This window comes from Pholis gunnellus (genome assembly GCF_910591455.1).
Source record: "Pholis gunnellus genome assembly, chromosome: 3".
Classification (NCBI taxonomy): domain Eukaryota; kingdom Metazoa; phylum Chordata; class Actinopteri; order Perciformes; family Pholidae; genus Pholis; species Pholis gunnellus.
This window is the reverse complement of record NC_136529.1, coordinates 20,523,100-20,549,261: the sequence shown is the minus strand read 5'-3', so window position 1 is coordinate 20,549,261 and position 26,162 is coordinate 20,523,100. Positions and strand designations below refer to the sequence as shown.

The window sequence follows — 26,162 nt, the reverse complement described above, 5'->3', positions numbered from 1 at the left end:
ACACAGGCTCACTGATATGCTCAAAGCAGCTGTTCATCTGTTATAATGATGGCAAACTATCTTCGAAACAGGATAGCACATTGACTCTGTGCAAGTATCTTGGATGTCTTTAAGTGCACTCCACAGTGTTCTGGGCAACAGAGGATATCATTATAACAGGTTTTGGTATTTGCCTTGACCTGTGCATTGTAATTTATGTTAGGTTAGGGAAAAATGATGGCAAATAACATATGGTTAACGTACTTTAGGCAACACAAATATGTTTAATATAAAGGCAGACTTGCTACAGAACATGAGTCAGTCGTCAGTCGTGCCAAACACCCATCCATCATCCCAAATTCCACACCATTAAGCCCAATTCATGCTTGCCTCATCCGTGCAACAACAAGGGAATGAGTGGGTCAGTGGGACATGAAGTTCATCATCCGCCCATGCCCGCAAACGTCCATGCAGACATCAACCACGTTTGGTCATACTCTGGTTAAAAAGCATTTTCTTATTTTTGACTTTTTTCTGTTGTTCAGTGAAATACGACAATGAAAAGGTGAACCTCCTCTTGCTTTCATGAAGTATACATTTTGACCCCCGACTGTATGAGCAACCCTTCACTTTCCACTTTGCTGCGTCGAGGGGACACTATTTCCTGCACTGGCACTGAACGTTACCATTCGACGTCTGTCAAATATTAATACTGGGCTGATCTTTCTACATGATTCACTGTGTGAGGTAAATGTTTGGTTACAGAGGACGGCTGTCTGTGCGTTTTGTCCTGTAGCAGCTCCCTCATCCACGCTAAGTGTAGTTTGAACCTAGTCATTTTTTTTTGCTGCCCGGAGGGCTTGAGTGCTGTATAATAAGAGCAGCAATGTTGTCAGCCACTAGCAGCATGCTCATTAGCATGAGTGGCTCATTAGAGTGACAACCCCCTCCTTCTACCACCGCAGTGGTGAGAGGTGGCGTATTGCTGCCTGACTGAGTTGCCTTTCCTGTGCTGCACAAGGTCAATCAGGCATGAACTGCAGCAGCAGATCCTGCCTTTCCGCCCAGGGTTTGAATGGTGGCTGTACATGTTAGAGGGTGAAGTCTGTGTGAAACAGCTTGCTTATGGAGCCCTCTCACCTTGACATTCAAGAAGTTGGAGACTTGGCGCAAGCAGAGTAAGATATAGGGAAAACAGACTTCACCAAGGAGAGTGGTGTACCCTATAGAGGCTGTTTAATACTCAGGTAATCACACTGAAATGCTATCACTTTTATCTTCATTCATTCATCATTCATACATTCTGTTAATATTAGCTCATTTTTTGTAGGGAGGGGGTGTCTGTTACGTCACTTTGTATTGTAAATTTGAACATTTGTTGGAACCTGAACAGCAGTTCAGGGTTACAGCACATAACTCTTGTCTCTTCATGTTCCTTCGGGTAGATCCCAACATGTAATTCCTTTTGATCTGTGGCTAATTAAAAATAGTGCTATGATGACTATTATCTTTAACATTTGTAATTCAATGACAGTGTTGTTTCAGTTGAGGCTCCACTGTGTACATTGTCTGTATTTGTGTCAAACATTGAGAGAGATAATCTTGGACTGTGAGTCATTTATTCTCACTGTAACACACTGACTCACTTGACACTGCGCAGTGTGAAGTGATAAAGGGGCATGGGAGTGAACACAGTGCCTGAGCTTTCACTCCATTGAAATAATGAAGTTGAAATCCCATAGCAAATCCGTTTGTTGTTGCGTTACTGATGATAATAGTCTTTTTGATGAACATAGACAACTGTTAAGGAAGGTTTATCATGATATCGCAGCTATCATTGAAGGGAAACGCTGTATATACACCGCTTTCCATTTAGCCAAGTCGACTGTAATGAACCAGAGAAAGAAAGGCTCTCATCACATGACTCCAGCACTCTTAGTAGCTTACTTGCATTTTAAAGATGCAACAATTTAATTAATTCACAACCTGGCACCTACCCACAGGTTAGTTAGGGAGGTGTGGATACGTTTTCTTGTGCTTTAGACCATAAAGGTGTTCTTCTGATTCACAGCTTTGTTCTCATTAACGTTGATCCTTCTCTTCATTCACTTAGTAGCTTGCTTGACCACCGTTGCGCTCTCTCGCTTGCTCGTTGAGCCCGAGAGGAGGGGTCGATTTTCATTGCTGTGTTTACAAACTGCAACCGACGACGTGACTACATATTATACCTTTAACACACACAGCCAAACTACAAGACACACTTACTGTCTCAATATTTACCCGAGGCTGTCTAAAATACTCAAGCTCACTTGTGGGAAAACTAGCACCACTGAGACTGAAGGAGAAAGCAAATGCTTCAGGGGCACAGCAGCCTTCTAATGGAACTGCCAGTTGAAGGGCCCTTTAGCCAAATGATTGTTTTATTAAGTGCAAATGTCAACAAAGGTCTTGAAGCTACAGCCACCACAACAAACTTGAAATTCAAACTATCAAGAATATCCGCCAGCCCCGCTGCCAGGTGACAGGGTTCAAATGATTAACTCTCAGGTCAGTCTGCAAAAGCAGATCACAAGATGAATATACCACACAAACAGCAAAGTGCCCCAAGATCCAGGTGTGGGAGGCTGGGATGCAACAGGTCAATGTTACTTTCCAACAAGACCTGTGCTAGTAAAAGATTTATCATGTTGCAGAAAATAAGACACTGGCTATGTTATACATAGTAGCATCCTGGATATCATCAGAATGCAGACAGAGGGGAAAAACAATTATGACAAATTGCATAATGATGATTTACACACGGATATTAAGTTAGAAACCGGACACCAGTAATTAGAATAATAAACTGATTATTGCTGGTAGCTTTTCTTTTCCAATACTGGTGATCACATGGAGAAATATAGCACAGAGCGGTGAATGCAGCAGGCAGGGAGAAACCAAAGTGGGTTAATCCCCCACTGCTGAGGTAACAGTTGGTGCAGGAATGACAGAGTGGCAGGGATGTTGAGGAGTCTATTGATGCTGCGCACATGTTAAAATCATGCATGCAAGGAGAATAAACCGTTTTTTGTGTGTGTTGCAGCTAAACATCGTATCTTGATCAGAACATGGATAAGAGGAATAGCTGGGACATTAGTTTGCATGTAAATCTCATGAGAAAAGTATGCAGAAGAATAAATTAAAGATCAAATGCTCTTATTAGTTATGTTGCATCCTGCAGACTGTATGATACAATTATTTTAGTGTATGGAGCATAAAAAGGTTCATGGTTTTGAGGATTGTACAGGAAAAGGGACCAAAAAAACCATCTGCATATTCTGACTCTGTACTTTGCATGAACTGCGTGGGACCTATTCAGACAGGCAGCCTTCTACATTATGAAGAGAGTAAAGACACAAGTATATTCAAGTTTATGTGCCGAGGCAGACTGTGTGGAGGGGGGGGGGGAACACAGCACCAAATGACCCATTGATCACTGCAGCTAAGCAAGAGGATATTATAGATCAGATTATTAGAGCATGCAGTAAACACCGTCACAGCCATAGTCTGTGCCGGGACTGGGACCAAAGAAGACTTCTTGGTGTGCCAGACTGAGTTAGAAAAAGACACTACTGCTCATGGGTTTTGGCCACCCAAGTAGAAAATAGTTTTTTCTGTTCTGTCGTTTGTCTTTAGTCATATGTACTCCGTGAGGAGCTTTCTATGCACTGAGTGATCCGCCACAACTGGACCCCGAATCCATAGTTTAATATCAAAGAGTAAACTTGAATGATATCAAAACCGATGATGGCTGTGTGGGTTGAAGAATCACAAAGACAAATGATCTGTTTCTTCAGCTCTATGGGTTTTGATTTTTATATTTCATTATACATACACACCACCCCTAAAACCTGGGAGGTGTAAAATGAAATCATCCGCCCTCTCCTGTATCCTGTAACCAGGAGAGGGCAGATGATTCTTTTAAAAGGTCTGAAGGAATGGTTTACTGAAGAATAAGCATTACAAATTCTGAATGCGAGTTAATATATAAAAAAAGTTTTTATTCAAAACATTTCACAACATTTACACAGCGCCTCTCTCTGCGGCCCACTTCTTACTTTGCATAATGGGAAGTTAATTTATCAACATTTCCTGAGAGGATATCTAAGAGGTTGGACAAACAGTAATTTATCCCGCAGCAGTGCATCTAATTAAACATAAAGTATTTAATATGTCTTTGCCGCTTTGAGGTCTCATAATTACTCTCCCATCAGCAAATCTTTCTGTCAATTATCCACTAACGTTGCTGAGCGTATGACTCCTCGAGAGTAACATGCTGGAGCAGAGCTGTAAGAGACAATACTTTATTACACACACATTATTCTCCTCACTTCCCTGCCTGCTTCCCAGTTGAACACATGTAATATGTGGCACTAGCTCACTGGATATGATCAGGAATTAAACTAAGATTTCCCCACCTCTCTTCAACAATGCCATGTAGATACATGGACACCCCTTTGCCATCGCATGACACACACACCTGTGTATCTGTGTCTATATGAGAGGTTGGGGAGTTAGCTCGACCAGCGGCGGACTTTGAAATGTGGAGTACACCCTACTGTGGAGCAAACTGTAACTGCTATCCAAAGCCACGCTTGTCTGCCTGTGTTCAGATCACCTCCTTCGCTGGCTCCAGTCATCTGGTGGGAAGCAGCCTTGGCTCCTTTCAGATTTGGAGAGGCTCCAAAAAATGGTTGAGCTTTCCTGCACTCTATGCGTTCTCTCTCTCTTGTTGTCTAAATCGACGGTCTCACATCACCCCCGTACTCTGATCTCTCCACTGGCTCCCTGTAGCATTTAGGATACACCATCACTTACAGAGCACTACACGGTCAGGCTTCTACATACGTAGCTGATCTTCTTCACCCCTATTCACCCGCCCGCACTCTCAGGTCAAACGCTTTAGGTCTTCTGTCTGTTCCACGTAAATGCTTTAAAATCTGTGGTGACCGAGCTTTTGTAGCAGTAGCACCGAGGCTGTGGAATACTCTGCCTGCAACTCTACGCCTCGCAGATTCTGTAAACACTTTTAAAAAACCTACTCAAAATATTCCTTTTTAGACTGGCGTTTGGGTAAAACCCATGTCCTAGACCTGCTTATAAAATATGTTTTAATTTCGTTTTTGATTTAATGTGTATATGTAAATTATTGGCCCTATGGCCACATTGTGTTTTTTATGCTTTTAAATTTCTGCTCTGTTAAGCACTTTGTGACTTTTTTGTCTGTGAAAAGCGCTGTATAAATAAAAGTCATTCATTCATTCATTCATATATCGGGAAGTTAACCAAGACATCAGCATTAGGGTTTTAATCCTGCAAAATATGTCTCTCATCGGACACATGTCTGCCCCCCTCTCATTATGAAGCTGCTTTGAGAGGACGACGAAGATGAAATCTGACTAAGATAATGTTGCATGCTGTTGCAGCTTGTCTGATTCAGACCTGTGTGGTGAGGAAATATGAATACATTAAATCTGGATTGATAATAGCAGGCAGTGGTGGGTAAGAGGAATATTTGTTTAGGTCATTATAGTTGACAGTTTACAAATGTATTTGGTCATGGTGTGCTTTTTTGTCATTTATTTGGGAAGGTGGTCCTCTGAATTTAAGGTTGCGAACCCCTGTGCTATAATAAATATGTTTATAATAACAATAGGTCAAATGACGATGTGTAATGTGAAACTTGTCTTTCGCAGTTCAGTACCCAGAGAATCATCATCAACTTTGCAGTTCACCTTCTATTGAGAGTTTCAGCTTTTGGAGTTGGTGGAGAGCAAAACAGAGACTCAAGAGAGTGAATATTGGATTTACATTTGTCAGCTGAACACAAACAAGACTCCAAATAAATCAGCTGGATGTGTAAATAAGCCATTGTTCGCTAACACATTGGCCATATCTCTACTGTACTCCACGAGGTGATGATATTTCAGTGTTGTGTTTATGGCATGTTTTCATCAAAGAATCTGCTAAAGTAGATTTAAGTTTTAAGCAATTACATCAATATTTTAGTCAAGCCCCCTTCAGCCACATTATTATTCCTTTTGTAACTGTTGATTGACCTAGAAGCTAGGCTTTCTGCCATGTATGATACTTTTACACTGTATATTAACTTTTAAAGAGAACACGAGAGACATAAAAAAAATTACTATTGTAATCAAATATTCCTAAATATTCCAGTCATACAAAAAATACAAAATACAGAAATGCATTTAAACAAAAGATTTGATCACTGATTTAATTTCACTGACCACGGTCATTAAATAAATATGTACAACAACAAATACTTCTAGTTTAAATTTCAACCCTGTTTCTCCACAATTTGTGTTGTTTGTTCGGCTAGAAGGAACTCTCCATCTTGACGACATCTTGGACTTTTCCATTCATGTCAGGCTTACTGGACAGAACCATTTCCATTTCATGGCCAGGGGAGGGGACAGAGATTTTGTTGATCTTGGCAAAGCTCTGACTGATGTCCATGAATGTCTTATTTTTGGTCTCAGGGAGGACGATATAGAGGTAGATAGATCCCAAGACGCAGACCACCACAAACACCAAGAAGGCGAACGACTGCAACGTCTCCTACAAAAACAGAAAACACAGAACAAGGAATTAGACAGATTTGACTCATCTGTGTTAGATACAGCGTACATTTTCCGAAAGAACTCTGTAAAAGGAATGAAAATGTCAATATCAAGCACCAAGAATAACATAACTTCAAGAGTAAAATTAACTGACAGTTTAATTTCACTAATTTAGATTGTCCTATTTTAGCATTATAAGCATTTGATGATTACTGCTCTCCCTCAAATCCTGCCATTTTTCACCCATCCTCAACTCTTGTCAACCCCAGAGAGATGTTTGTCTGTGACATCTGTTTTGTCATCTGTGTGTGTGTCATGCTGGAAACGGTATAACATCCCCACGATTTCCACTTAAAAGGTCCTACAGGCGTTGTGAATGAGGGTACGTGCAAGACATGTCCGCTTCAGACTTAAGAACAATGTAAGTCTGAACGCTAACCTTGTCCAGTGTGTTATGCCAATAATAGAGATTAGTGACAGATTTAAAAATACATACTGACTGATTACCCAGAGGGGGATTTAGAGTTTGAGAGAAGGTCTGTTTGTGTGTGTGTGTGTGTGTGTGACATGGGTGTGGGGGGTGTAGGGGAGAGAGAGAGAGACAGAGAGAGAGAGAGATATGAAGAGGAAGAGATTGTGCATGAGCGGACTTGACTGACCCCCACCAGTGTGTCTCTGAGCTATAATACCTTGCTCATGAGAGGGCAGAACTCAAATGCGGCGCTATGTAACTGGTATTAGAAATGCAGTGTCCAAACAACCATGACCTCAATGAAGAACTACTTACTGCTTTGATTTCAACTGTTACATCATCACTGCTGTTAGTCTCTGACACCGTTTCCTCTGTTGAGTGTATTTTATAACAGCACAACAACAAAAATCGAGCATCGTGAAAAGCCCTGACCCAGTTTCCATGTCGCCTCTGTGACGTAATGTTCATCTGCAAAGTTAGCAAATTCCTCAGAAAACACTGCCTTCCTCTCCCAGTTATCAGTTATTAGGTGAGTCATGCTACAAACAGGACATTTCTGTGTCCACTCCGTCTTTCATTAATCACATTTTAGCAAGCCCCGTGGATTGAGGAGAATGAGACAGCCCCATCTTTGATGCAGGGATAAGCCTTTGATCTGCTATGGTGGCTCAGCCGGGTTCAGCTTGGTTCACACAAACAATTAGGCATGCACATAAGGACTCATGAAGACTGAGTGGCTGCAAACACAAGCGTGAATTATATTTTCATGTCTCATGTTCAAACACATGTTGCAACCAGAGTGACGTACAGAATAGAGGTGGCACTTGCAGTTATGGGGAACCCTGTGGGGAGGGGATAAGACAGAACAGTGCAAAACTGGGTGAAATTGAACAGTACCAGACAGGACCGGACAAACTAGGACAGGCCATTGCAGGATTGGACGGGATTGGATGGGATAGAACAGAACGCAAGTCACGTTGGGTTAGGCCAGAGTGAGACAAGACAGGACAGCCTAAGATAGAACAGTACAAGACTGAAAAGAACAGAACAGGACCAGACGGAGTACGACAAAACAATGCAAAAAAGTACAGAATGGGATAGGGCAGGACAGGACAGGGTTAAAGGAGAAGAGAATGTTCAAACACCCACTGTAGGTATGAATCTGATAAAGACACTGAACTAATGTCCATTGCTGGAAGATATACTGTCACGGCCACTGGTTTCTGGGGCAATAGTGAGTCATCATTGGTGGTAGGGGTGTAGACTGTGTGCTGTGGTGGTGGGTTATTTGCATTTGTGTGGGCTTTTATTGATTGTGTTGAATCCTCCCAGTGGGAGCGACACTCAAAGTCAGTGTCTGCGGTGCTTAAGAGACTAAGCTGTACATAAGATTACACTGCAAATGTCCACCAAGGGCTGTTTGACATTTGATAGATTACCATACGTCAATGCTGTCAAATGGGAACACTCCAATAGAAAGACAGACAATCATTTCAGTTATGGATCATATGTTGCTACGATAATCTTAGCTCATTAGCAACGCATACAAATAGCATACAAACTCAGTACACTAATGAATGTGATTGGGCTGATGGCTCATTTGTCTTTATAGATGCCATCAACAAACACCTGTTGTTATTGCTCCATTTTATATTTAATAGTTTCAATAAATCACCTGTATGCCAACTGCATTTAGTCCAATGTTTGAAAGTAACTGAAGAAGCTCACTAAATGCAAACAAGTGACAAAATCACTGACGCTCCACACTGATCAATACATTACGAACGAATAATTCCCAAAAGATTTATCATAGAGCATTGATGTTCTGTAAAAAAAACATGCATCTCTTAAACATCAACTATTTTCATGAATTTTGAAAAGTTAAAATCCTTATTTGAAATAAAAAGTATAATCAGAGATTCTTTACTTCACAGGACATCACGCTATGCTGTTTGTGATTTCACAGCAATAAATTATTGAAAAACATCGAGACAAGCTCATTCTTGATTTGGAGAACAGTAGTTAACCATCTCACCACAGGATCCATTTACAATCTGTTCTGGAGATTGTTTCGTCAATCAATGTAATTTCCATTTCTACCTAAAGGGACGACCCCTTGAGGGGTCACAGTTTACGCATTCAGAGAAGGTTGTCTTTGTCATGGAAATAATTAAAGCTAAAACAATCCCACATGCATATTCCAGTGATGTGGTTTGCAGCAGTCCTACGTGATAGTAATTTAGATGCCTGATTAGGATGACTCTGTAATGCATCAATTTTCATGATCGACCGCTGCCTGGATTATAAAGTAGAGTGAAGGCTAATGGCCCTTGCACTTGATAGTCACAGTTCCCATCTTTCTTTTTATTAATCTGTTGATTTACATTAATTTGTGTGTGAAAGGTGCCATCAGTCCTGTTTAAAGGTTGATCATCGACTGGGCACAACAGTCCTCTGTTTCTATTATTTCCAGTCTATTTCTTCCTAATGTAGATGTGTGCTCCTACAATAAAACACAGATCAACAAGAAAACCAAGTAAAGGACCGTCTAAGAGATCTATGTGGAAATATTAAGCTACCAGTGTGGCAAACTGCAATGGGCTGCAGACCAATTGATGGTGCTTGGTATTCACCAGAGGGCACGAATTAGCATGATATCCTAATGGGTAAAATGTAAGAGATTACTGTTCAAAGAATCTATGTTGTATTATAGATATGACTATTGCTACAATTCTCCACTTTGACTAAAACAAGAAAAATGCATTCATGGATTTGAACTGAGTTTAAATTCACCTTGATATAGGGAATGTCGTTTTTTTGCCTTCACCTTAGATTTCCTTAAATGGATAAATAATCCTTTCCAAACTGTGTCTGACACCACGCAGAGCAAACTGCTGAAAAATGTAAATTGAGACAAAGAACATAACAATGCTTAACATTGTGTGGTTAGATTTAAAAGATGAGAAAATAATTCAAAACTCTGAAATGGGAGGCAATAAATCACTTAATGAGCTTTAGTTCAACCTAAATAATTGATGCCAGAAGCCCAAAGGTGGGGTCAGGGGTGTGTCGCTCTACGAGAGACAATCACAGATAGTTGGCTTGCAAGTATCAGAAGTTCTGAATGAAGTGACTATTAATCTTGTTGGAAAGGCAATCAAACAACCAGAAAGTGATGAAAAATGACTAAGACACACAAAACAGCTGCAAACAATGCCTTTACCAGTATATGTCTGTGTCCAGGGGCCCGTTGTCTCACAATCTTTCAATGTCTGTAGGCTAGCAGCTATTCATTATTTGACTAATTAAAGTTGTTTATTTGTATATATTTATTTGCCACAACGAATAAACAATTTAAAAGTTTCTAAACCAACCCCTGCAGAACTCAGAGTTACACTTCAGTGGTGGATTGTTGTGGTGGGAGAGGGATGTGACAATGCAGCGGGGAAATATCTGAACTGGGGTCAGAGTTGGTTTCAGGTGCCAGTCAGTAAACAGTGAGAGGCCCCAGCAAAACCCCAATCAACAAAGACAACTGCAATATTTGTGGCATTGGATGGCCCCCTGTTTCTTTCTCTCTTTTACACTTGTCTGCTCCTTCCTTGCCTTGGTCAGCCTTATCCCCCACACTCTTTCCGTTGCCTCTCCAAAGCCATTTATATGTATATATATATTTATATGTACCTTCCTGACAACACAGCAAACACCATCTGATCATTAAAACCAATAAACACTTTTTAGAAAGTGTGTCACTGACATATTGAAACCTGTGTAGTTCAACACATTACTGTAATTGTTTCAAAATGACATCCATAAAATGTTTCTACTCGTGGCAGATATCTCCTTCCTGGTTTTAGTGTAACTATGAGGAATGTTTAACTGGTTATGAAAGTCTAAATGTAATACTGATGCCTCTTTATGACCTACATAAGTAAACAAGACCATTAGCGAGAATATTGGCTATTTCTATATAGTTATTCTTAATGCTTGTCATCGGTGTCAAAGGGTCGGATTCCGTGTGAAATCTGGTAAAATCATGCAGGTAATGCAGGAAACCAGCCCGCCGCAGACACACACAGATCCAGCTTTGCTGCCACCTTCCACCAGCAGTCAGAAGCTCCGACGGGACGTCAACAGCTCCGCGCCTGGCAGAGTCTCCTCCTCCGGCCAGGAGCCGAGCTTCACTTAGTTGTTTTCCCGGTGCCTGCTGGGAGCCAACACCGCCAACATGCTACTGGAGACCAGGCCATATTGCTGGGCCCGCTGGAAGGAAGGGAAGCATGCAAGAACCAGAACCAACCGTCAAACCCCTGCTGCAGTAAAATTAGAGTTTTTTTAAAGGGAATCTGGTGCTCAGAAACACAAAATGAAAGTTCCACTACTTTAGTTTATGAACAAATACCTGCAAAACTAATGACACTCCTGTCAGCCTGAGCTGTACTTTGGTTTTACTGCAGATTAACATATTAGCATCCTAACAGGCTAAAGTAAGGTGGTTAACATAACATTATACCTGCCAAACATTAGCATATTAAGCTCAGTTAACTTGACTTTCTCTCCGTGTAAATGTGAGAAAATATGATGTAGTAAATGTTTGCCATAGTTTATATTTGAGAATGAGGCAGTGTTTTCATAATAAACACATTTCTTATCTTACTAAATGTAACGTTATTATACTTATATTATCCCCGTCAGTTAAACGCTGTGTTGTTAACATTGGCTTGTGATCTTTGTCCCCTCCTTAATTAGTACATGTTATAGCCCAGTCAGCAGAAATATGTAACACGTGCTTGTGTCAAAAAAACATCCACAGGCTACCCTCACAGTACAAGTGACACCTCAACTTTAGGGATAACACACACACATCTGTTCCTCCTCCAATTATTGGGGAGCTAAGCCATCAAATACAGAATACTGGTGAGACGGAATTTGTTGCACTTGGTGATCGGATCTGTTTTCTTGTTATATCTTTGTGCCCCGTTTTCATTTCACCTTCGACAATTGACTGATCCTGTTAGAATAACAACCTCTGAGAAACCACGCTCTGTGTGTTTGATATGCTCTCTATCTTAGGTCTCTCTTTTTCTCCCATACATGACAGTCTGGTGCAGCTGGCTGAAAGGACACAATTAGGTTTGTCTGCAGGGGCCGTAGAGAAAACAGGCAGAAAACATTCAACGGAAGGTCAACCCAACATCAGTACAATGTCCAGCATGCCGCAAGCAAAGATTCACTTTAATCCCTTCTGTGCTGACTTTTGTCTAACTTTTTCTGTTTCTCTCGATGGACATGTCCTTCAAGTTACAGTAAGAGTAACATTGCCTGTGTGTGCGTGCATGTGTGTGTGTTTGGCTGGAAAAATGCATTTTAATAGTTTTTAAAAAAGAGAAAAGGTTGCAGCATCAGCAGTGGCCATTACAACCTTGTTTTGTAAACTCACGCTCATTTGACGACGTTGCAGTTTGTTCACAGACTGACATGAGCTTTTTTCTTGTGCCGATTGAATTCGCGCTTCAAAAATCATAAAGGTGTTCATTTGTTCCTCATCTTGCTGAACAAAACGTGTGAATTTCATGAACAGTTGTTTGCCAGAGTTTATTTTCAGCAACAATCCAACATCCAATGGAGTAGTTCCATTGGCTTTTTGTCGAGCCAGTGCGATGCTAACTTACGAGTTTGGCCTTCAAAAATACTTCATCCCTGCAGCACTCTATTGATTGAACAGCAAGAGGTAAAAGAAAATGTAGCCAGTAGAGTACAAGATTGAACTTGTAATTGTGGTCCTGCTACCCAACCTCCCTCAACCTTGTGGAAGCTCTTCCCTCAACTCGATGGCACCTTTTAATGATTTGTTCACCACGACCACGTCGTAATCTTAATCTGTATCTGTAGTTCGAGAAGGTGCACCAAACATCATTTATGGTGGTTTAGCGCCTCTATATGACATACAGTAGCTGCAGCAGTAAGAGTACGCCATTTAATCAGAACGCTTTCAGAACTTAACAAGGATACGTGCTGTGCGAATGTTGTTTGCGCTTATCCTCAGCAGAATGGGACCGAAACTGAATCCTGATTGCAAAAGTCCTGATAAATGCCTGGGGCTAAATACCCGCACCCAGCTGCATTGACTAGAGGTCAGACTCATTCCTGACTTACACAGCCATACATGCACACTATCTTTAGGCAAAGAGGAGTGTTAAAAATTCAATACAAGATCGTGGATGCAGATAAGGCAGACAAAACGGCAACAGCCGCTGGGTTAAACAAATTCCCAGCAGTAAGAACGGTTTAAGAGAAGATGCAGGCAGAGGCACACACATTGATACATAGATATTAGGCTTAATATAACATCACAGTCTATCTATAATCCTGTGCGATTAAGATAAGCAGGTGAGTGCACCAACGCACCCACGAGTATCTGAAAATATTCATGTATTATAGATTCTATAATGTCTGGTGCCTCAGTACTAAATATGTTGGAAATCACATACAATTACTCAAAGAGACATGTGCATGTATAGATTCGCCAGTATTAACTGTCCTTCCTCTCAGCGCTTTGAAGCGTGAATGTTTTCCTGCATTCAGTTGAAGTCAACCAATGTTTTGAGAGGTATATTCAAGGAGAAGTTGCTTTTCAAAAAAGCAATCTACTGTTTCCAAGGTTGGACTTATAACCAGGTATTTGTGTACCTTAGTGTATATTCATTCAATCATAAATTTTATTTAATTTAAACAAACAAGCCTCAGGCTCTTTCTGAGAAGGCCAGAATGAAAAAGTGAAGAAGTGCTTGTATAAGTTGAGAAAACTGTAGGTTTAAGAGGGCATGGATTTCAGCATCCATATCTATATGTTTTCAGCTCACGAAGATTGAAATGTCAAATGCCATTAGAGTCTAATGAGGGACAAGTGGGACATTATGACCAAGGGCAACGTTCTGCCTCTCTAAAAAGCTGAGCTGAACAATGTTCTTGGCATAGAGGGCAATTATAAGGCAGACCATATGACTTCTCTTTTAATATGAAATATACAATGTAATTCATTATTACAAAGACTTATAATCTGCCATGTTTAATAATGTTTCTCTAAGACTTTTTTTGATGGTTTATAGATAATAGCACATTGTATGTAGTTCAGGATCTTTTTTTAAATTAATGGATTGTGTGTTAACTGTTATTTTTATCACTGCTTAAATTAATGGATATTAACAATGGATGCACCTATAGCTTAACTATTTGGATATGAAATTGGTCGTTCATAGTAATGAACCCACCCTGAATTATCACCTGTCTCTGCAGTTCCCCTCAGCTCTATAAAGCGTTTAAGGATTATTCAGGTCAATGGTTTGGTTTTTGCAGCTTTACTGTTGTGATTCACTCTCATCAGCGTCATCTCTGGGAGTAGCAGGAAGCTCTTACCAGCAAAATAAAAACGCTGTACTTCACCTGCCCAGACCAAAGGTCAGACAGACAAAGTAAGCAACTAGCTGGTGAACATAGTGGAGCAAAAACAGAGCTAAAAGAAGAGCTAAACCTTAACTTGAAGTCATCCAAACGTGATTCAAAATAAATGCTAATGTTGATATTAGATCAGTTTTCACAGCTTATTTCCTCCGAGTGGCCAACAAAATCTCTTAATGCAGGTTGCATCCTGAGAACAGAAACTATAGCAACAACCTAAGCCAGAGGTTCTCAATTATTTTCAGCCAAGGACCCTAGAGAAGATAGAGATTATATACCTAGAGCACCTGCAAACATACACACACAGGCACAAACAAGAACATCTTTCACTCTTAGTGCATACAGTACACATGTATATCTTTCATCATTCAAATTTAAACGAATGAACCTTCTCATGGACCCCTAGCAGACCTCTGGGTCCCCAGACCATACATTGCGCATCACTGACCTAAACAACCGCTTACCTAGATATAAAACCAATACAATGTGCAAGGTCTATGGTAGCAAACAGTGCAATTCATAACCAGACAGCTCAAACACCAAACTATTTAAACTACTTCACTACTACTATGTTAGAGAGAGAGACGGAAAAAGTCAAAGAGACATGTAGAAACATTTAAAAGAGGTCAAACAGCAAATGAAGTCCAATCAGTGAATCAGTTAGCTAAAGACGCTGGGAAAAAGACACAAGTGTACTACAGAGAAACAGAAAGGAGAAGGATACTTTACTCAGAGGAAAGGAGCACAGGCCAGTAAAATAAAGAAACAGACTTTTTTTTAGATGTGACCGTTTCCAACTAGAATCTCACATTGGTTTTTCCTCCCTGCAATTTCAAACAACTTCTATACTTGTCTATCTATGGTATACTCTAAAAACAGTAAGAGCTGAAGTTTACTATAATGTATCAATCAAAATATAGTGCATAGAAGCGATGATTCATCGGATTGTTTTTACAGGAATGTGAATATTCATCACCTATTGGTCGAGATGAATGTAAAGATGTGACAAGCAGAGATGATACAGATCTGTAAAATATAATCAAGGAAGCATCAAAGTACATCGCAGCCAGTTGAATACAACCAGTTAGGATAAAACGTGGACTAATTTAGGACAGCTGAGGAAACATTAAATACTGCTACAAATCCCAATCTTCACACTCACAGACTTTAGGGCGTGTTCCCGCGTAGTGCGTGAGGGTTTAGGGCTGTACCAATGTCAAATTGTTGAGTGCTTCAGGGCTCTCTTGCAGACATTACGTTTCAAGTTTCAATTAGCTTTAATTACTTTTAATTGTTGTGACGCCCGCAGGCTCAGTCTGGCATAATACATTTACAAAGAAACATTAATATTAAGGATTTAACTACCTCTCGTCTCGTAAGACAAGAAAACCTGCAATTTGTTCAAATCAGGCAGTAAACAACGCAAAATAAAAACCCACAATTGTACATGAAATGACACGGTGCATTAACCGTAAACAAGGTCCTCTTGTGACAAGCACAGCTCGGAACATGCTTGTTATAATAGAAAATGAAGAGACAAATAAGGATAAAACATAAATAAGCCGAGTTTCAATCTGACCGTCACACATTTTGATTCAATAATCATACATATATATTCCCAGAGGAAAAAATAAACTCCAAAAATAATGATTCCCAACAACAGATAACCTCACCCTGGTAGCTTGAGTCACCCACCCTGCGGAGCAGGCAAAGGGTTTAGAGTGCGGAGCACACGGGAACACGGGGGCAGACTCTCTGATCAGGGTGGAGTCTTTGATCCCAGATTGTCACCCAGGTTTCGGCAGAGATACTGTGTGTGCAGGCCACTGTGGATAACCTTTCCTCAAAAACAAACACTCAATGCTCCTCTATCTGGCAGGAAAATGATTCCACCGGCAGACACATCGCTGTATGACTCCCCTCTTAGTCTGATGCCCCCAGCACAACCAGAGTGACAGAGTTTGTATTCAGCAGAGAGATGAATATAACATTCTCACTGTGTGGTTAGACCTCTGGGCCTGGCTTGGGGAGGGGCTAAATCAACTGCCCACCGGCATGATGGAAACCATTCAAAATATTCACACTTGCTGCACAGCGTGGCACACATTTATAATTGTCGTAACAGCATGCACATTTCTGATTGCATCTGTTGTTCTTCCTACGGGATATGACAGATGTGCTACTCCATATAGGCGTATATGACAGAATCATATCCTCTAACCCCCTGGCACCAATCTGCGATCCAACCTTGGTGTTGTCGGACACCCTCAATCAACATCCTTTTGAGACAGTGCAAAAGAAAGTGAAGACAGCCTTGCCTTTGGCCTTGGCCGGCAAACTGCAGATCGTTCTGGTCCACAAGTTTGTTCCAGCGCTGTCCGGGATGTTCCTGCAAGCTAAGTCTGCTTTAATGCCCACTGTGATGAGTTTCTCCCATCTCTGCATGTCAATGCAACTGACTGGCCCTAGAAAGGCTAAGCTCCGTGCCTTTCCTGCTGGTTTGTGGAGGGTTTGTTGGCTTATTGCTGTAAAAGGGTGAATGTCCTCAGTGGCCACAGATTCTATTCTACTCAGGGCAAATCACAGGCCTTGTTGAAGGAGGTATCAATTCAGGACGTTTGACACCTCAGACTCAGAGCAGATTACCTGGGGTACTTAATCCCTTTGGGGTTGTCTGTCGGGATAGTCAGGTTGACTTGTGAGGGCAGCTGTCCCTATCGCCCAAAGACACTAAAGTAAATTTAACAAGGCAGAAGTCTCCTGCCTTTTTTAGTGCATTTCTCTTTTTTTTGTACAATATTTTAACTCTACTAACTGAAGCGACTACAAGGATGCAATGAATAAACTAAAATACACTTTATATTCAGTAGTCAGCTACGTCTTTTTGTCAGAATGTTATCTTATGTTTTGTCACATCAGTCATTTGCAAAAAGACAGGAGAGGCCTGGGGAGCATTAACAGGATAAGAAGACAGCACCAAGAGCCCAGGACGTTTACCTTGAGACGGGCTTAAGTCCTGTAGACCAAGTGGAAAAAAATGCATATTACATCAGACACGTCTCACTATCAGCTACAGAAGCATCTTACCATCATACATCACAGAGAGGTTTGTAAGCTCTTTAGTTAATGTAGTCAGTCATAATTACACGGACACTGAATAAATCATTTCCAGATATATATATATATTTTCAATCAATGACATTTTGGTAATCTTTCCAGCTACTCTCAGGAAAATAAGCCCTATTTAAAAATACGGTATTTATCTATTTACCTGATTACCTAGTGTAGTTTCACTGAAGGAATTAAATAAGGAAATAACAGAGATATGTCATGTATAGTGATGATTCTTTGCACCTTTTCTGTTAAATTTGAGTTCTTCTCCCTTAAGAAAGCTATGCTGCTTGATCAATAAATTCAACTAAATGTGTGTTTAGACATCAGTTTATAGGACTTACAGTTATAAGTTATCGTATTAGAATGTGGTAACAAAGTGACATGCTAATTTCCTTTAGGAGATTTTATACCAATAATGAGTGCTCGTCATCTGCAAGATTAAGATCCAAAAGGTCCAACACGATAAGAAATGATAATTAAATTAAAAAAGGAAATTGTTTAACGAAAAGGTACAGGCCAGCTCACTGGAAGCCAACTTATAATTGACACAAAAATGGCCCGCAAAAACTGATTTACTCATATATTACTCATATATAGGCCTATAAACAAATGATTAAATAAATAGACTGAAGCTTATGCCAACATATAAAACAAAAGACATGGCTTTTTGACCATCTGACTATCAATATCCTCTTGTGCATTTCAGCACCCGGGACAACGCCAAATTGTTTATAAAACATATATAAAACCAAAAAAACAATGCATTCGAATACCACAGGCACTACTTTCCTTTAGGATTTTTTGAGCGCACTATATAGAGAATAAATCCCACACAGATTTCGAACACCAATATAAAATAGCATACAGTAATTATATTGCACTATGAAGTAAACTTGTAGTGATTTCAGGCACAGCCTATGAGTGAACAGTCTGTATGAAAAATGAAAACCTCCACACCCAGAAGACCAGGAAGAAGGCCTGCTGTCGTTTGGCAGACGCTACCGCAGCATTTCGGTCCCGGACCACCAGGCTCAGGGACAACTTCATCCCATAAGACCATAAGGCCATAAGACTGCTGAGCTTGTGAGCTCTTGAACTCATCACATGACACTTTATTCACACCGCACTAGTGCATATTACCTTTATACTTTTACTAGCAATTCATACCTACCAATATCCTAACACCAACAAACCCAATTCTAAATTGTACCAACACTATGTTTCCTTAGGATGGTGCTTCAGTAAAGAGATTGTAAAGTGAAAAACACTTAAGCTAAAGGTATGAAAATGAAAGTGTGAAAGAAAGAGTCCGACAGTACTCTGAGGCAAAAGAAAGAGAGAGGAAGAGGGAGAGGCAGGGGAGAGACAGAGGAGGTAAAATGAGAGGAGGCAGTGATGCGGAGCCGCTTGGAGCAACAGTCAGGTTTTAGAGGTTGAAAGAGGACCCTGCGGTTTCCAGGAAAAACATTCCAGTGTCAGACACTAATACACTCTTCTGTCTGAAACTGTTGTAGGTGCTTATAATACTCTAAAAACACATTTGCCCTCCTTACAAAGGAGTTGTATCCCGGGGCCCATATATGAAGCTCTTCAAAGATGCCCATTTTGGCGGTTTAATAATAGAAAGGCAGCATTCCACAATAGAGGGCCAAAAATCAGACCCACTTCCATTTGAACAACTACAGTTTCTACAAGGCTTTGAAAGTACTTCTGTGTCTAATATTTTATATTCAGCTTTCCTGTCACATCTCAAGTTTCACCAGTAAACACCTTGCTTACAAGGCTGAGCAGCAAAAGCAGCATGTCAGCAGCCAGTCAGTGTCCACACTGGATCGTTTCAGTACTGCTGGGCACTCTGACGGAGCTCACAACCCAATACCAAGGTCATGTACTGAAATCAATCTGCATGAGAGGTAATAAAAAGAAAGAAACCTAACTAAACTTGTTTGATACTACATCAAAATTGAAGTTGAAGAGGCCAAGACATCCTGAGTTTAATTCTCTAATATGGGCCAAGCTCTAAAGAGACTTGAGTGCCCCTTTATAGTATGTTGTACTGTCAATATCTTGCAGTTATGTGGTAAAAATGTCACAGATCGCCACACTTACAAGGGAAATAAAAACTGTGCCTGATAATCACAGGTGAGTTATAAAAGCAAATGCCCAACGGAACACACTGCTGTTTCTCTCACTGCTCTGCAGATCTGTGATCTGATCACACTGGCTCTAATGGAAGCAGTATCTCCATATCTCGTATTGTTAGGTCAGGTCGGAATTTAAAAGCGCTCTTCACCAAAGCTAAGAGGACCAAAGCGCAATTCCATTACATTTAGGTTAACAAGTATGAATCGGTGTACATCAGTGAACATCTGTAACAGCTTGTTTGTATAATCCTGGTATTCAATTTACTAAAAAGGAACAAAAAGTACTGCCCATGTTCCGTCAGAAACACTCTGATCATTAAGATAATAGCATTAGTGAAAAACCTGAACATTAGTCACGGACATTTTCAAAGACAACCATTAGAGCTCAACAGTTTCATATTATTAGGATATAAAATACATAGTGGTATGTGATAGGACTACAGAAACATCAAATAACAAGTCTGTTGACTAATAAAAGTCCAGTAAGGTGGTTGAGATGCTGGTGGAGAGCAGGCAGAACAAACAATCAACAACATGGTGTGACAGGCCGCCACTGCAGGGATTAATAAGGGGCTGACAACTTTAAAGGTTTGCCAAAGGCTAAAGTGACAAACATAGTTGGTGTTAGTTTGGTTTAACTGTGTGGGCGATGCTTCATTTTAGAAAAGTGTCAGTCACTCGTCTCTATTGACATTGGGCTCCAAAACCTGACCCCAACCCCAATACTAATATGTGTACACAATTAGATGAGGCAACTCACTTGAATGAATGGGAACAGGAGGCCGACGGCAAAGTTGGACAGCCAGTTTACTATGCCAGCGATCATGAAGGCGGCAGGTCGGTAGGACTGTTCAAACAGTTCTCCGGTCAAGATAAACGGGATGCCACCTGAGAGAGAAGGGAGAAGACCATTAGTTCTAACGAACCGCGGAACAGAAACAAACAGCTGCGCTCTGAGCGTTAAGTATTCTGTGCTTAAAAACCATATGAAGTGGAAAAAGATTGCTTATTGTTTGCTCCTACTTCAAAGTGAACATTTGTTGGTAACACTTTTTATCAACACTTATTATTACTTATGCATTATAATCTGCTTATAGCACTGTATAATATAGTTATAAGCATTAATATTAAATATTCATAATGCCCTATATGGCAATATTCATAACACATTAGAAAGCATTTTATAATGGCTTATAAGGTGAAGCGTCATAATACTTCATAGTTGCTGGTCACTCACTGACATTTCTTTTTGCAAGGATCAGAGTATTACAGTTGTTACATTGTGATATTTTTATAAAGCATTATAATCACTGTTAACATGCATTATAATGTGATTATAAGTAACTTTAAGTAGTCATTGTTTCCTCTAAGTGAAGAGAAAATGTATCATTAAATATATTCAAGAACACACAAAACATAAAACAAATTCTGACTTTACTTAAAGAAAACAATGATCACTTCAGCAATTTAAGATTAAAATATATTCTAACTATGACAATTATAATGTATACTCATCAAATGCTTCATAATGTGTTATAATTATTGATATAAATCATTGTGAATATGTATGAGTGCTAATAATATAATAATATATAATAATAATCATGTTTATAATGCATTATAGACATGGATGTCATAGAAAATGTTATCCTTTTGTTTAATTAAGAAAAGGCACAATAACGGCAAAAAGTTAAAGAGTTAGGAGGTGGTGTTTAATCTAAGCAATATTGAGTTATGTTCTTCCTGCCCTCCAAGTGTAATCAATAGTGCGTGTCTGACCCTATAAATCCATATACCATAGTCCTATTCAATTCCCACAACACATAATCCGGTTTATCAGAAAAAACTCAGATAAAGCTCATATTACCGTTTCAGGCCACGAAGATACAATCAACAATTTATTTGACTGAAACGAAATCTTGGGTATATTTGAGTTGGACTCGTAAAATGAAAATAAACACTTTTTAAACTTTCTTTGACTTTTACTACTCTTGATTTATGTTACTGTGTTTTAAAGAGAGACACTACAGGTGAATAGCATAACATTTTAAATAATAGATATCACCATGAAACTTCCCCAGACAACTTAAATTATTATTTCATTTATTATTAAAATGCATTTAAATATGAAAATGAAGAAAACTGTGACTCAACTTGACAGAGTAGTAAAATAAACACCTAAATGTGTATTTTTGGAGGTTTTCTTTCCAATATTCTAAAACATTATGGAAGCAAAATAGCCCAAAGGTTTTTGCCGGTTATATCTCGACATAGTACGATCACAGTTTATATATTGTAATATGGTGGCCCCTTTGTTGAAAGTCAAAAATTCCTCAGGCCTCTCCCCGAGTACAATGTGCAACCAACATTTCCAAACCTCCGAGAGCAGATGTTGACATTTGGATGTTTTGGTGAGCCATGACATCAAACTAGGAGGCTTAAATTGACAAACATAGCCCACTGAGTTCAAATGTAAGAGGTAGTAATCCATCCTGACAGATTATTGCAAACTCAGTGGAGAGGACTGGGGAGCAATTTAAAACACATTTCTCAAGTTAGGAGTAAAGTTAAAAGAAAAATGCTGCAGAGTTAAAAAAGCGATCTAGTTTAAAAGAAAACAGTGGCTTATTTCCCATTTGTCCTCCTCCCACGTACATTTGGATTTGGATAATTACTGAATTTATGTCTCAAAACAAATCCAAGCGTCTACTAGATAATTCGATTTCAACATTCCAAGTTATTTAGTTTGACTTTGGCATGCAATAGCTTATGACAGGCCGTGGTATAATGTAAATATATCATAGCTGAGGAGTATTGTTCAGCCCGACGCGAAGCTACTTAATAATAGTATTTTACTATATAATTAATATACATAATTGCTATGAAACAGCAGTTGCTATGGAACGTACACTAGCGGTTTAGCTGCTAGCATATTTTCTTTTTAATATAAATAAAGCATACTCATAATTTTCTACTTTAACATATTGGCATCTGTTAAATGTTTAAAAGATAATAATAATTCAGTCCGTAAGAAATGATACAAACAATAAAGAAAAAACAAAGAGTGGAAGAGAGGTCCGCGCTGCTCGTTACTTGCGAACAGTATTTTGTACAACAAAATATGACTACAGGTCTATGTTTGCATTCACACATGAACGTGATATTTTAGAAACTGCACAAAAAACAAGATAAACAAGAATAGACACAAAATAAAAGTAAACACTATTATTCACAGCAGACACACTCAGTAATGGTATAAGTTGTGTCTGTTCTTGATAACGTGTTATCTGGCCCTCGTTGATGCAGCCTGACAGATTAAAGGTACTATGGGCAAGGCATGCTGTGAAATGATGGACAGTATGTAAGCCATTTCAGGGAGCTGGCTAGCCATGTGGTCACATATCTTACATTTTCCCCACAGTGTTCCTTGCTAAACTGATTGACCTGGTGGAGCCTGTTTGATTACATCAACCTCATTGTTAATGGTATAAATGACTTAAGACATAAGCTCAGTAACATTATGTACTGTACGTGTGACTGCAGTTTATCTTTTACCGTCTCAAAAAAGCACAAAAACATCTTCTAAATCTGAGGATGTTGCTTTTTACCCACACAGCAGGTTATTTGTTGTCACATAATTGCCCCGGAGAAGACAGTTAATGAGCGATACAAGCAACAGAGACACTTTAATTCAGAGCTGACTGAAGAGAGGTATGGCTCACATTAGCCCTCAGCATCCTCTTAGATTTAATTGCTTGCAATAATAAACCATCTCATTATATGAATAAGATGCCTTGCTGTTAAACAAATGTGACCAGCTGATTACAAGTGACTGTGTGTGTGTTCATGCATGCCCAGAGTTGGCCATATTGCACAGAGCAATCATGGGCATTTTACGGATCACAAAAAAATACAATAAATGACACAAGCAGTGCAGATGTAAGTGTAAGATGCAAGTTGTTCAACAGTTAAATAAAATGGCAATTTGAAGATAGCTTATATTTTCAACCCCAGACTTGTGCGCTGTAGGACACACACATCCTGGTTACATTATTCTGATCACAGAGAATGTTAGAGGCAACAGAAAAGTACCTTTTTTAACTTAACAGCTATACTGCATCTGATTGTGTCTGAGCACACAAGTACGTTTTGAAGAAACTCAGTTTTCCACTTCCACAGGAAGGCACGATTCTGTATCTGGACACTCTGGATTATGACATCAGCTCCACCGGGCTATACATTTACACCTGGTACCTGTATTAATAAACTCATTCTCAATATCTCAATTCCGCAGAATTGTGAAAAAAATATAAAACTGAGATTTATTTTAGCTGGCTTAGTGTAAAAATACTGTAGCCTAAGATTCAAGAATCAACCCAAAAAGACAGCAGCAGCCGAGAAATAAAAATACTGAACTGAACATAAGAGCTTCTGATATTAGCCCAAGGCATTTAAAAAATCCCCTGCAAGGATTTTCCTTTTTGTTTCCCTGTAATTAACATAAAATCCTTCACAAAGTTTACACATATTGCAATGTGTAAACGTTTTGAACAGCCAATGTAGTCCTCTAACTTTGTCAACAAAATAAAAGTTGAAATGCCAGCTGCAGTTGTTATTAACATAGTGTATTTTTTTACATTATGAGCACCAAATATAATACATACACTACTGACTACAAAACTGCAAGTCAAGTGGATTCACAAAGTGATGATGATCGTATTTTGTCCTGCTTCTCTCGACTGTTAGGAGTCCCTCTAAAAAAGGAAATCCAACTTTAATCAATATACGGAGCAGGACAAACAGAAAACAGAAAACATAACATTAAAGGAAGATGTGTGCAGCCACAACAACACTGATCTCAGTTCTGCCAGGAGAGGACAAATCTGCTTCGCACATGATGCGGGAAGGGTGGGGCGGCTAGCCAACGTGGGCATTTTGTACACGTGTGTGTGTGTGTTGGTTTGTGAGTGCTCGGTTTAGATCAGTTCCGAGATAATCCGCTCAGCACAAAATGGTGTTTTCCAGGGACTTGTGCACCTAACAATGTGTGAAGCCTGTGTGTGCAAGCAGGAGAATACAATAACTAAAATGATGTTGTTTTTCTTTTATAAACACTGATAAATCAGGACTGTGCTAGCATTAAAATTATATGACAGCTGCATTATCGTCATATTTACACACTTCTGATCCATAATGTACGGGTATTTCCAGCACAAAAAATGAATGCACTTGTTGCCACAGCATGTTCCATGTCAAGCCAAATGTATCTTGCTTGGGTGAGCCCAGGGACTGTACACTAATTAGACCATGTATGTTGTTTGGTCAGCATATGCTCGCGGAGGGCCTCAGAGGAAACAGCATGTGTTAAATCATATGAGATGAAAGTATCCAGGTTTTTGCCTTACAGCCAAACACAACAGCAGCACACTGATGAACATTCAAGCAGAGAGTAAACCACTAAATAAATGAAAGCCTGCTTAGTTGCAAAACTCCCGAACCAATAATCCATCACTATTTTGTAGGAATTACAAAGGCCTACTGTAGAATGCCTATATACTGTATGTGACCACTTGTTCTACAAACGATTCAGCTTAAAGTAGTATAACTGCTGTTGTGTTTCTACTTTCTGGCCTATTTGTAGATTAATTTCCACTAAAGCCACATGCATAAAAGCTTACACTGAGAAATGTCGGTACTATATTTGTTTTCCTGGTGGAGGGATTCAAATCAAAGTCAAAGTCAAAGCTAATGTATCATCCATTAACACAGCTGGAGATTTTCAGATTAGAATCTGTTCGTGAATCTGTTAGTGCTGTAGGCCTATGTGCAACACAGAGCAGGTGGGCAATGCATGCATCCATTCACACAATACAAAACAACACCTGCAAGTTTAAGATCACTCACACATACAAATGGTGCTTTGCTGGTGCAAAGTTCTGACATCAATATCACAGATACGATTTTCAAAAAGGATCAGTTTTAAAGGACATCATTTATATTGATTGATTAGGGAACAGATAATTATTGGTGATGACAGATTTAAAAGCCCAAAATTAGAGAAGCTCTAAATCAAAATGCCCCAAATGACATAATAACACAAAGTTGATCAGACAGAAATTATGCTTTTGGGGTTGGATTTGTGACAAGAGCTTGTGCACTGCCTTCTGTTTCAGCTTGACCTCTTGAGACATCACAATTTCACAGAGGTCATCCAAACTCGACCAGTGCCAGAGTGTTGATTTGTTGTGCCTCAGGCAGAGAGCCACAGATGACAGGACAGCGGTTAGACTGCAGCAACAGAGGCCACTGCTTTTTTCACTCGCAATTGATTCTGACAGGAGTTTTAATAGCTCATCTGTATCATTTATCAGTGTA

At 39.6% G+C, this 26,162-nt stretch overlaps 1 protein-coding gene across 3 annotated transcripts in view; it reads right to left on the bottom strand.

Moving 5' to 3' along the window:
* Positions 1 to 4,004: 4,004 nt before the first annotated feature.
* slc2a9l2 (solute carrier family 2 member 9, like 2) overlaps positions 4,005 to 26,162 on the bottom strand; it is a 76,189-nt gene continuing 54,031 nt past the window's right edge. For all 3 annotated transcript variants that reach the window (XM_079156839.1, XM_079156840.1, XM_079156841.1), the window contains exons 12-13: positions 20,548 to 20,675; positions 4,005 to 6,597 (exon numbers count right to left, since the gene is read on the bottom strand). In XM_079156839.1, the coding sequence (XP_079012965.1) occupies positions 6,355 to 6,597; positions 20,548 to 20,675 (371 nt within the window). In that variant the 3' untranslated portion in view covers positions 4,005 to 6,354. The remainder of the gene's footprint in view (positions 6,598 to 20,547; positions 20,676 to 26,162) is intronic.